Raw genomic sequence first — 13,175 nt, 5'->3', positions numbered from 1 at the left:
TTTGTGGTGTTTATTGATGATTATTCTCATTTTGCTACTGTGATTAAAATACAATTTTTTTGAAATCATTAAAATTTCTCAGTGTGATAATGCTATGGATTACTCTAATTCTAAACTTCTAACTTTTCTTATTAAACAGATACTTTGTCTGAATTCTCTTGTCTCGATACGTCACAATAAAATGAAAGAATGAAAGAATCGAAGAGTGTTATTTCTAAAGATAGATGGACTGACAATCATAAAAAAAAGTTTAGCTGAATTCTAAAGCAAAATATATTATGATCAGGGATTTAATTAAACTTGATTAAAGATGCTTCATGAAGGGGATAAAGAAGTCAAAGAAATGAAGATCAACATATTTGTAGATAGATATGAAGACTTAAAAAAATGAAAGGAGAAAGCATTAGTGAGATGATGTCAACTAAGAAATCTTACAATAGCTTCAAAAACACTCAGAAGATTTTGAGAAGTCTCCAAAGATATGACTACCTATGACAATAGCCATAAAGCTAGCAAAAAATTTAAAGACTCTTTGGACCAATTTAAACACTCAGAAATCCTTTTTTTCTTCCAATACATTAGCGGATGGAACAGTTTTGGTGTTGGATTCCTGAATGCATGGGAAGACATTTATTGAATTTTTTTTATTCAATTAGCTTAATTAGTGCAACTTTAATTTACCTATATATTGTGTTCTGGTCTCAATATATATGAAGCTAATTTATAGAGTTATAAAGTTATGAAAAATATATGGAAGACAATTTGAGGAAAAATAGACATGTTAGGATGTGGTATTTGCCTAATAATTACCTAATAAAGATATAAAAAGTTCCGATGTGTATGTCATATAATTTTAATGAGACCATTTTGTTCTAAAACTATTGTTACACATTGTCTATGACTGTGCTTGTTGTATTTATTCTCGTTTAAATAGTCTACTTGAGATAAGACTGTACTTGAAAATATTGTATGGCTGATCTTTTGTAAATAACATGTGATTATATTGAGAAACTCTCTTGTCGTTGAACCTTGTTTTCTGTATTTTATGGATGAATTATCGATTTTGATTAGATTATTTTTTTTATTATTTTATTTTATTATTATCTGATTGAACTTATCCTGCTAAAAGAGTTTACTACCTTGACCTTAATTTTTACTGTGATGAATTGAGAGACATGTATATTTTTTGTTTAATTTCTTGTTCTGTTTAACTTAGATCCCTTATTATCTATATGCCTTATTTTATATGTGTAGTGGTTTGTGCCGCCTATTATCACTTGAAACTGCTATTTATTTTGTTTTGATCTCAAAGTTGTGGTGAGATATAAGTTATATAACTGATATCCGATTTCAAAATAGATTTTAAAACCTGAAATTTGTTTAATGGTTTCCACATTTCTCATTTCCATATTTAGAAGTTTCAATATGGCAAAACTTGTCATATTTTTTGTGAAGCATGATGAAATGTGAATAAAATTTCAAATTTTTTTAAATAAAAAAAAATTTGTAGCTCAAGTCATATAGGAATTCAGTTATCTATCAATATTCTATATTATATTTCTTGCTGCACCTTAATTAATCCGACTTATATGTAGCTCTTTTCATAAGCCGATATGGATTTCCTAATCTACAACTCTAACTTTTGTGGGTAAAAGAAGTTTTGACTACACTTAACAGAAAATCAGGTTACCAATTTTCTGGAATTTGATTGAGTTAATTCCTAATCTACATTTACAAAGTATATTTCCTTTTGGGAATAGGATTTTTAGTTAGAAACTTATTTTTTTTTTTCTTCCCTTTCTATGATATATGTGTCCATCCGATGTCTAGTTTCAACTATTTGAATTTCTTGACAACTTTAACATAAAGAATTAGGCAGACTGGTTATGCTGTCGTAATTGTAAGTGTTTCAGTTATTAAAGTTGAAGAATTTCATACATATGACGATAGTATGTTAATTTTGTATATATTGCAGACACGCTATGAAAACTTCCTTGTTGTTAAACTGAATATTGCAATACGGTAGGAATTTAAACTCATAGAACATGTCCTTGAGCGACTATGGGAATGTAAGAAAGACTACTTCTATGATGTTAATGTAATAAAATTATGTTCACACACTAATTCTTCATATATTGGGTTTGTTTGGCTATGATGTCACTCTCAGAATTATTTAAAAAAAAATTCAAAAGACATATGAAGAATCGGGAGAGGTGGTTCCAGAAAGAAGACATTATTGTCTCCTCCCATAGTTTTAATCAGACTGATTCTGCTAGACAAAATGCTTCCATGCTGTCATATGATCTTAATAAAATATCAAAAGAGAATGAATTTTTTTATAGTGGAATGTCTCACAAGAAGAAGGATGCGTGGTACTTAACTATGTGGATAAAATTCTACTTGAAACTTTGAGGATAGTGCAGTGTTTAGTTAAAAAAATTTGTTTTAGACGGTATAGGATAGTTAGACTTATTTGTTGAATTTGTCATGACTTTATAACTGTTCAATTTGTTATTAGGGATTGTTATTATGCGATATTGAAGGCCCTTAGTTTACTATTTTACATATTACAGGACATGTTGAAACATTATTGCAAGCTGCTGAGTAATATATTTCTAATTGGCACATTAAGTGAATTGGATTCTTATTCTGTGTTATCATTGCTATTATTATTACTATCTTTATTATTATGCTAATCTAATTTTAGGTGTCTATTCTTATCTATAATATTGTACTTTTTATTAGTGTGGTGATTTAAACAGTTTGTTTCCCAAAATTTACTTATTTCTATGATTATTATCCTGTTATTATTGAGGCTTGATTGGGTGAGTTATTAAAAAATGTATTTATTTATTTATTTTTTTTAAAAAAATTTTCGAAAAATTATAGTAATTTTATGTTTGAATATCTCATGTAAAAATACTTTTTTAAATGTCAATTATATTTTGATACAATAATATAAAAATATTTTTTTGTGTATTTATTATGTGCAAAAAAATTTTTTTAATAAAAAAAATCTTTTGAAAAAAGATGTACATCATTCTAATGTAAAAGTTCTACCACACAAAATATTCCTTATCATAATTTTAATAACAAAGAAATCACAATTATTTTTGTCAAAAATAAAATATTTATTTATAAGCTTAGCTCTTGTCATATTTTTTGTCATATTTTTATACTTCAAATTCTTATTATTATTATTTTATTATTATTATCTTATTATTAGCATATATATTATTACTAACCCATACTGATTATTGATGCCGTGTGTCCATTATTATTCTGATGCCATTATTATTATTATTATTATATAGTAGATACATAAGCATGTATCACATTATTTTTGAGACATTTTTTTTCTCTTATTAATGACATATCAGCAATATTGGTTACTTGGCACAATTTTAGAATCAACCACTCAATTCTTGTCAAATCAACTATTATTTTCAAATCAGAAAAAAAATAAAATATACAAATAAAAAACTAAAAAATAGAATGTAATAAATTTGTAATCTACAAATACATTGAATTTATATTCTTATATTTATTATATCTTACCATTATAAACAATACAATAAATTTATAACCGCAACAATTAATTTATTAATTTTTATAAATAACTCTCTAATAATAATAAATATCCATATTACAAATGTCATAATAATATTATTAATCATAATAAATTTTACGTTATAAGTATTTAAATTTCATACCATTTAAACTATATATATAAGTCTCTTATCACTATTCCTTCACATAACATCAAATTTAGCACAAAAAATTTATTTTCGAACTGCACATTTCAAACTTACTCAATAAAGCATTATTCTTTCAGAGCAGAACGATTAGAAATCGAATAACTATCCAAGATCTAATGGCCATGCAATGAGAATTTGATGAAGTATGACAAAAAAAATCACAACATGCATCATACATTCATACTTACTCAAATATCATGTACCTAATGATAACATAAATTAAATATTGGAATAGGAAAAGATCTTCACAATTTTAGCAACTATAAACGAAATTGATGACAAATTAGGATGGAACTATGTTAAATGTAAAAAGTGTTATATCTAAAAAAGAAACAACTACATTTGTGGCAGATGTAATCAAACACCACAATATCCAACAATAAGGTAACTCTATATACTTTTCATAATCTTATCTATCAAATTATTAGTTGCTAACCTAATACTTATTTTAGGTTCAAAATTCAATTAAAGGTTTCAGATTAAAGTGTTACAACAACTTTTTTATTATTTGATGGCGACGCAAAAAATTTATTGGGCACAACTGTTTTAAATCTAATGATATTTCAGAAAAATAATGACATTGAAGCACCACCCCATCAAGAGATTAAGGAGAAAGAAAACTATACAAATTCAAAACACATCTTCGGAAGAAGAACATACATACAAAGATGGAACCAAATAACACAATAGAAAGTGTATCAAACTCAACAATTCATAAAGAACATGTCTTCACAAGAACCTACGATAAAAAGAAGAAAGCAACAACTCTAACAACCAACAAAAAAAAGGAGGACGAGCACCACATAAGATGACTAAGTCCATCAACTAAAACAAATGTAAAAATCAAACTATCAAATAAAAATGCCACTTTGTATAACTCCAACATCCAAATCTTTTGTACTACAAATTATTTAAAATAAAACACATTTTAAATTTAACTTCAATTTATATATATTTAATTTATTTCTACAAAATATAACAATTTTTAATATTTATTATATGCTATTATTAATTTACCGTCCCGCGCATCACGCGGGTCTCATTCTAGTTATTATTATTAAAACACTAACACCAATGATAAACACTAACACATTGCTATTTTGAAAAGTGAAAACATATAAGCGGCGCCTAAATCCCCTTTCTCCCACGTGGTACATACCAACTTCAATTGATCATAACTCCCAGTTGTGACTCCCATAGCCCTCCAGCCGTTGAATCCCTTACTTGAGGAAGGTCTGATCTCTCGCTGCTCTCGCCGTCGAAGGGCCATTTCCTTGCGTCACCATCTCGGTCTTTTAGGAGCTGCTTGTCGCCTTACCATCTCTGACCTCATGAAATCTGGACCTGTCATCGTTGTCAGTCCGGAGCTACTGCTGGTCCGTCTTTTTTTCTCCAGTAAGCACTCGTCCCTATGATACATTGTTCACTATATTATATAATTTATATAATCGTATAATTGTATACATTCTGTTACTTCTATCTTTACTTTTATGTTGTGTGCGTGGTATGTAAATTATGTATAATATTTATATATGTGTGAGATGTGATTCGAAAGTTCTTTATTTGACTTCTAGATCCTCTATTTTTAGACGATCTTTTTAGTTCAAATCAAAGTTACCTTTTTACTTTCTAATAAAAAGCAATTGTTTCTAATTATTTCTATGTATTATTCTAGTTAACTTGTTGCATTGTATAATTGTATGTTCATTGACGGATGTATGTGTGTGATTGTGGGGGCAAGTGTCCCCACTATAATTTGAAATTTTTTTGAGTAGTATATGATAATAATAATAATATTTATTTGTCCCCACTAAATTATTAAATTTGACCCCACAATATTTTTTTATTCAATTTTTGGTACTTCACTTTCAATTTAAGAATTTCATATTAGATGTTATTAGAATGATCAATTCTCAATTTAAATTAAATTTGTATTTTTTCTTAAAAATCGACTCAAAAGAATATTATTTATCTTTTTTTATATTAGTTTTATCTTTTTTTTGTAACAACTGTATTAATTAAAAGAAGTTTTATTATGAATCTTAATAAGAATTGGTTTCTAATTTTATGAGAAATAAATTTTTAAAATAAGTATTTACTTGTATATATATAAGAATAATACTACACATCCAAGTCTTTTTATGAACTAAGTCTAACCAAGTTAAACAACAAGACTTAGAATAATGCTAGTCATAACTGATTTTTGTTATCTTAGACTAACTTGATTGATTTTGGTTAACAAAAAAATATGAATGTGTTGCATCATTCTATATAAAAAGAAAGATATTTCGATTGTTATTGTTAAGAAAAAGATTACTTAATTTTTTTAAAAATATAAAACCTAAATAATAAAATTTTAAATTATATGTTATTATTTAAATTACTATTTTAGTGTTTTAATTTATAAATTAGATATTTTAAAAACTAATCATATTATATGTACATAAAAAATAGGGTAAAAAACGTGATTAAGTCATGGGAGTGGAAAATTTACGAAAATCAGCCAAACTGAATTCCTAGACACCATTCAACCAGAAGCAAATTATTATATAATTCGAATTGATTCGTTTCGAATTAAACTCCAATGTAGTTCAAGGTATGTTAATTCGAATTACAACCATGGATGACTACCAAGTAGTTCGAAACAACTTGTTTCAAATTAGGTTAGAGTAATTCGAATTATATTAATTCGAATTACTAAGATAGGTTGAATGTCCACATAATTCGAAACGTATTGCTTCGAATTAGTAAGGAGATGTAATTCGAATTCATTTGATTCGAATTATATATATATAGTGCGAATGTAGTTGATTCGAATTACAATGAACCGGAGCTCTATATATATGCTGTGAACTAACGTTGCTCTCAACAAAGAGGTGAGATGGCTAGTGAGGATAGTTTTCTAGTGCTGGTACATCACAGAGGGTCGATTAAGAGGAAAACTCGGTCCGGCGTGAAGTTCACTGATAAGGATCCCCTATGTATTATCGTGAGGCCAACAACCACCTACGATGCTCTCGTTAGCTCTGTGCTGGAGAAGCTTGGTCTGGAAGGAGTTAAACGGGTTAAGAAGTTTTTCTATCGCATCCCAATCACGGTGCTCCATGATATCGTGAAGTACGATTGTTTCACGATCGGGAGTGATGAGGACTTGCAGGTTATGTTTCTTTGTCGCAGGCAGTTTCCCGAGGTAAGGACACCAGAGTTGTTGGCAAAGTTGGTTGATGTGGTATCTAGCTGGGGTGGTTCGAACCGGAATGCCAATACTATTGCCACGGTTGTCGGCTCGAGCTCGAGACCTGCGGTTGCTTCATCCTCCGTTCCTGTGTATGAGCCACCGATGCAGCCTGTTGCCTCCCCATCGTTTGCCGTTGATCTGAGCGGCAATGTTGGAGATGGGTTCGATATGGGGAACATCTTCCCACCGAATTGCAGTGTCCCACACCAGCTGGTGTTGGTGAGGGTTTCTTTGATGATCTAGATGACGATGATGTCGAGCCGGATATGATCGCTGATGACAGCGGCGATGATCTTGGAACTACTGATCCGAGAAGGGCTACAGGTGGATCTAGTTCTGGCACACAGCAGTACCCACCCCATTTTTCATCGTTGGACCTGGATGCCATGAGGCAGGATGAAAATCCTTTGCAGGCCTCTGGATTTGGCGCTAGAGATATGGAAGGGTCTGCCGGTATGACGGAGTTCCAGGTTGGCCAACAATTTCAGGATAAAGATGAGGCACTCTTGAGTGTGAAGACTTACAGCATCTGCCGAGGGGTCCAGTACAAGGTCGTTGAGTCTGACTACCGCATGTATGTGGGAAAGTGTTCTGAGTTTGGGAATGGGTGCACATGGTTGATTCAGTTGAGTCTCTGACAGCGGAAGGGCATCTGGGAAGTGAAGCGGTACAACGGACCGCATACCTGTCTTGCCACCTCCATCTCCAGCGATCATAGGAGTCTGGACTACCATGTGATTGCGATATTCATTATGCCGATGGTTAGGGCAGATGCCGCCGTCAACATCAAGGTGCTTCAAAATGCCACGGCTGCACACTTTGGGTTCAGGCCTACGTACATGAGGGTATGGATGGCGAAGCAGAAGGCCGTTGCCATCATCTATGGGGACTGGGATGAGTCGTACAATGAGCTCCCTCGGTGGGAGTTAGGAGTTCAGCTGACGATGCCTGGCACTGTAGCAATACTCAGGACTTGCCCTGTTCGAGCTGGGGGACAGCATGACGAGTCTCAGGCTTATTTTCATAGGCTGTTCTGGACTTTCCCCCCTTGTATCGAGGCATTCTATCATTGCAAACCGTTGGTGAGTATTGACGGCACCCATCTATATGGCAAGTATGGGGGAACGTTGCTAGTCGCGATTGCACAGGACGGAAACTCCAACATACTCCCCGTGGCATTTGCATTAGTTGAGGGTGAGAATGTTGGGTCATGGTCTTTCTTTCTCTCCCACCTCCGTGAGCACGTGACACCTCAACCGGGACTGTTAGTTATTTCAGATAGGCATAACGGCATCAAGGCAGCGCTCGAGGCTCCCGATGGGGGATGGCTACCTCCGGCTGCGTACCGGGCGTTCTGCATTCGACACGTTGCAGCGAATTTTGCCCTAACCTTCAAGGAAAAAGATGCCCGGAGGCTTCTTGTTAACGCCGCATATGCGAAGACCGAAGTGGAGTTCGACTACTGGTTTGACATTCTGCGCTCTGAGAATCCAGCAATGTGTGACTGGGCGAACCGAATTGAGTATTCGTTGTGGACACAGTACTGTGATGAGGGTCGGAGATTCGGTCACATGACGACCAATATTTCTGAGTGTGTCAATTCAATCCTGAAGGGGGTAAGGAACCTCCCTGTTTGCTCGCTGGTGAAGGCCACATACGGAAGGCTAGCTGAGCTATTTGTCCGTAAGGGGAGGGAGGCTGAGGCTCAGATGGGTACCGGACAACAATTCAGTCAATACCTAGTAAAGTGTATCGAGGCGAACCTGAAGACAGCCAGGTGCTACACGGTGACTGTTTATGACAGGGATAACTCGGAGTACACGGTGGCAGAGACGACTCCGACAGGTTCATTCTCACTTGGTACGTACAGGGGCTCATTAGGGTCTCAGACTTGTGATTGTGGATACTTCCAAGCACTTCATTTCCCGTGTCCTCACGCACTGGCATACTGTGCTTACTCACGTCTTACTTGGCAGCCTTACGTCCACCAGGTCTATCGCCTTAGTTCCGTTTTCGGTGTCTATCAGATGGAATTTACACCTCCTATTCCGGAGGGTTTCTGGCCACCTTATGCCGAACCTACCGTTATACCGGATCCGAACATGAGGCGTGCGAAGGAGGGTCGTCCAAGGTCCACCCGCATTCGCACCAACATGGATGATGCAGATCCGAACTGGCCAAAGAGATGTGGCCTCTGCAGGCAGCCAGGACACACTCGTCGGAGTTGTCCGCAAGCCGGACGACCCACCGGGACAGCTGGGAATTAAGTGGAGCGTTGGTTTGTGTGTTTTTATTTCTTTTAGTATCAGCACATGCATTTTATTTCAGTTAGCAACCATTGTTCTACGTGGAAGTAAGTTGTATTTTATAAGTGATGAAAGTTGTAATTCGTACCACATATGTATCTTGAATGTCTTTCTATTTATGGAGTTAAGTTACTTAAACAAACTACACCATCTGATTGGATGACTGATAATACATAACATAACATCAAAGTAACTGCTGGATGAACAAATACATTAAGGAAACTATACATAGTACTGATCACCAAAAAAGAAGGTACATAATATAAACATAACAACACGACATACAGGACTATCCCTAAATCATCTAAAGAGGTGCGAACCCGTGCCACAACGGCGTGGAACCCGTGTCCTGTAACCTCTCCGTATAAGTGGCTCCTCATCCTCAATCGAGTCGTCGTCGTCCTCCGGAACTGGCTGTGCCGGGGTCCTGGGCGGGACATGCACGTGTCTGGATGATGACGGGCCGGCAACTGAATGTGACCCCAGAGTCTGGGCCGATGCTGGCGTCCCACCCAGGGCAAAGTATGCACAGGGGGAACCGTGGCAGGCTCGTTCAGATCTACATCTAGAGATGCCTGTGTCGCTGTCGTGTGAACCCGTCCTCGTGCAACCTCATCCTCCTGCATGATGGTCCGGATATCCTCAAGAAAATGCGGTCCACCGAACTCGGCGACAATGCCATCACTAGCAAGGAAGTCTGGAAACATGGAGCCCGGACTCACCCATGGAGTACTCTCCTGAAGGGTCTAATCGTCACTGGGAACACCGACGAAATAATCTCCAAGTGGTCCACCCCCAAGCCCAGCGTCAGTGTGACTCGTGGGACATCATCCATAGCATGATCAACCCAATTCCACTCACGCTGGCTACGACGTGTCCCGACCCGTGCTCTCCTCTCAGTACGACGTCTGTCAGGAACATTGTCGACTCGAGCCATATCTGGAACTCGGCCTGCACCCCTCTGCGTCGCCTCATCTGGAATAGGAATACCTCTCGGATCCCCCAATAACATCTCCGGCGACAGGAACCTCTTTCCATGCTGATGCCACCATGTCAAGAAATCATGCGAGGGACCGGGGTCGGGCACGATGTCGAACTGTAAAATGTGCTCCGCACGCTCCTGCCAGTGAAGATGCCAGTCAGCTAAGTGCGCCGGGAACCAACGGTCACCTCCTCTCCCGTCCTTCGACATCAAGAAGTCGATGTTTAGGGCGGGACACGGGGGGGCTGAACGCCGCCAAACTGCGGTAAAACTCTATCAACCTGATGCCACTCGACCACCGCAAAATAAATCAAGGACGTCACACACCGCCATAACATCGTATGCCGCGGCTCCAAGACCTCCGGATGGACAACCTGGATGACGTCGAGTGCGCTATACGGCATCCATATGAACTGAAAAAAACAATCAATAATAATTTAACACTTCTGTTAGACAATATAAACTGAAACAACGACTGGAGCTACATATGGTTTCAGCGTACTTACATCCCGAGGCTGTAACAAGTCGATCTTCAGGCGAGCCATCTGTACCCGAGGTCCCTTGTTGCTAATCCCAGGATTGTAACCAGACCATCTGCAAAAGAGGTTAAACGTTCTACTGCATTCATCACTCACTCTACAATGCATAAAATTGCTTCCATAATCGAAAATAAATACAATAAGGATACATAGCAGAAAACAATAACGGTACCTCGAGGAAAGGGGCCAGCTAATCTCATCATACCCAGTAGGCCTAAATGAAGGAAACCTTCAGAAGATCCAAGACTGTAGTAACTGTAAAGGCCCAGCTAACTTCACGACATGTCTGTTGGCGACTCGGCACATGCACCGGTACAACCATGCTAGTGCCGCCGACCCCCAACTGTAGCCACCTATCTTTTCAAGCCGAGCAACATAGGGTAGCCATCTGATGTGTATACGATTGCCGAACTTGTCGGCAAACAGCTGCGTGCCCAATAACATCATGATATAGGCACGGGCAAAGCGCCTAACTGTCTCCTCATCAGCCCCGTCGGGACACTCTCCAAATGTCTACTGGAACCAGGTGCAGTTGACTGCGAATTTCTGAACCTGATTCTCGGGAGGTAAAACACCGAGCAACTCATGGAACCACTACCAAGCTGGCCTCCCACCCTCAATGTACAGGTGGAAGTCCGTCAGGCAACCACTGACGTAATGTCCGTCCACTGGCAACCCCAGCTGGTATGCAACGTCCTTAAGCGTGATGGTGCACTCTCCGAACGGCATGTGGAAGGTGTGCGTCTCAGGCCGCCACCTCTCGACGAATGCGCTGACTAGGGGCTCGTCTAGTCGGAACCATCTGTCGTTCAGTCTCGCAAGATGGTACAATCCGGCCATCTGCAAGTATGGAACGTACCTCTCATCAAGACGCAACCCCTGCTGCCGCCTAACGCTGGATATGCAACGACGAGGCTGGCCAGTAGATAAACCGCATAATTAGAACAGATCCACAAACCACTAACATATACAATTTATTTCGTAAAGAACCAAAAAATAAATCGTGCAACACAACATATATGAAACAAGCAACCAACATTGTATACACAAACCGCTAACATGAACCACGTGCAAAAACCATTAACAAATACAACAATCACTAACAAGTAAAACCGTTAACAAAAACCGCTAGCATACACCTCTATCATAAACCACAACTTTAAACCGCTAACTGTCACTAAAACCACTATCCAAAAACCATTAACAAAAACCGCTAACAAAAAACAATAAAAAAAACCACTAACAAAAACCACTGGCCTAAACCACTACCTTAAACCGCTAACACTAACATAAACCGCTATAAAAAACCATTAACAAAAACCACTTGCCTACACCACTATCCTAAACCACTATCCTAAACCACTAAATGTAACATAAACCATTACAAAAAACCATTATCAAATACCACTATCATAAACTGCTTTCATCAATCACTACCATAAACCACTAACAAAAAACACTATCAACAGCGCAACATCATAAACCACTAACCTCGTCGTTGATCACCCCGGCGATATGAGCAACTCCATCCAAACGATAAAGCCTCCCCGGATCGTCCCCCATCCCTTGAATATGCCTCTCTTGTCTTACTCGGCCCGAATGTTGGTCGTTTTCTCTGGGATTTGGTGGGGTATGAGAATGACAAAGTGATTCGAATGAACTTGGTTTGAACTCCTTATATAGCCGAAACCCTTGTAATTCGAATCAAGTAGATTCGAATTACTTATGTTCACCAAGCCCAACTAATTCGAATCAATATGATTCGAACCCCACTCATGTATCCTTCTCAATGTAATTCGAATTGATTTATTTCGAACTACACTATTATAATTCGAACCTAGTCGTTTCGAATTACTAAAGATTTTTGCATGATAATTCGATTCTTATTGATTTGAATTACCTTGGAACAGTTCTTGAAAGTAATTCGAATTAATTCAACTCGAATTACGTGGAAATCTAATTTGAATCCTATTGATTCGAATTATATAAAAATGAGTTCTGGTGGATTGAGATATCAAGCTTTGATTTGGCTGATTTCGGTTAAAGTGAGCTCCCCTTGGCTCATTTGGGTATATATATATATATTGCCCACACTATCAAAATTTTTTGGATCCGTCACTGTGTATGTTTCTGGTTAATTTGTATAAAAGTAATTTACCTGCATTGTTAGAGAGAATGTGATGTTTTTTGTTTGCATGTTGGTATAAGGAATTTAAGATGGTTAGAAAAGGTCTTTATACGAAAAAAAAATCAAATTTAGGATCAGCATGTTAGCAACCTCAAATGGGAGCGCCTGCAGCATTGTCTTCCCACCACAATAACTTTCAAATTCCCCGGGTCAGTGGTGATGGT

The 13,175-nt window shown here is 37.2% G+C and overlaps 3 protein-coding genes across 3 annotated transcripts; 2 read left to right on the top strand and 1 right to left on the bottom strand.

The window, feature by feature from the left end:
- Positions 1 to 6,639: 6,639 nt before the first annotated feature.
- On the top strand, positions 6,640 to 7,634 carry LOC107490972 (uncharacterized). The gene is made up of 2 exons (XM_016111767.1): positions 6,640 to 7,146; positions 7,194 to 7,634. Exons 1-2 carry the CDS (start codon positions 6,640 to 6,642, stop codon positions 7,632 to 7,634), a joined length of 948 nt encoding a protein of 315 aa, XP_015967253.1.
- Positions 7,635 to 7,754: 120 nt separating this feature from the next.
- Positions 7,755 to 9,263, top strand: LOC107490974 (uncharacterized). Its single transcript, XM_016111768.1, has one exon. The coding sequence runs from the start codon at positions 7,755 to 7,757 to the stop codon at positions 9,261 to 9,263; it is 1,509 nt and encodes a 502-aa protein (XP_015967254.1).
- A 1,245-nt stretch (positions 9,264 to 10,508) lies between these two features.
- LOC107490975 (protein MAIN-LIKE 1-like) lies at positions 10,509 to 12,386 on the bottom strand. The gene is made up of 6 exons (XM_016111769.1): positions 12,315 to 12,386; positions 11,478 to 11,738; positions 11,098 to 11,336; positions 10,996 to 11,052; positions 10,791 to 10,878; positions 10,509 to 10,697 (listed from the first exon to the last, which is right to left on the bottom strand). The coding sequence occupies exons 1-6, from the start codon at positions 12,384 to 12,386 to the stop codon at positions 10,509 to 10,511; spliced, it is 906 nt and encodes a 301-aa protein (XP_015967255.1).
- Between the last annotated feature and the right edge of the window lie 789 nt (positions 12,387 to 13,175).

Source organism: Arachis duranensis, chromosome 5 (assembly GCF_000817695.3).
Source record: "Arachis duranensis cultivar V14167 chromosome 5, aradu.V14167.gnm2.J7QH, whole genome shotgun sequence".
Classification (NCBI taxonomy): Eukaryota; Viridiplantae; Streptophyta; class Magnoliopsida; order Fabales; family Fabaceae; genus Arachis; species Arachis duranensis.
This window is presented reverse-complemented; position numbering and strand designations above follow the sequence as displayed.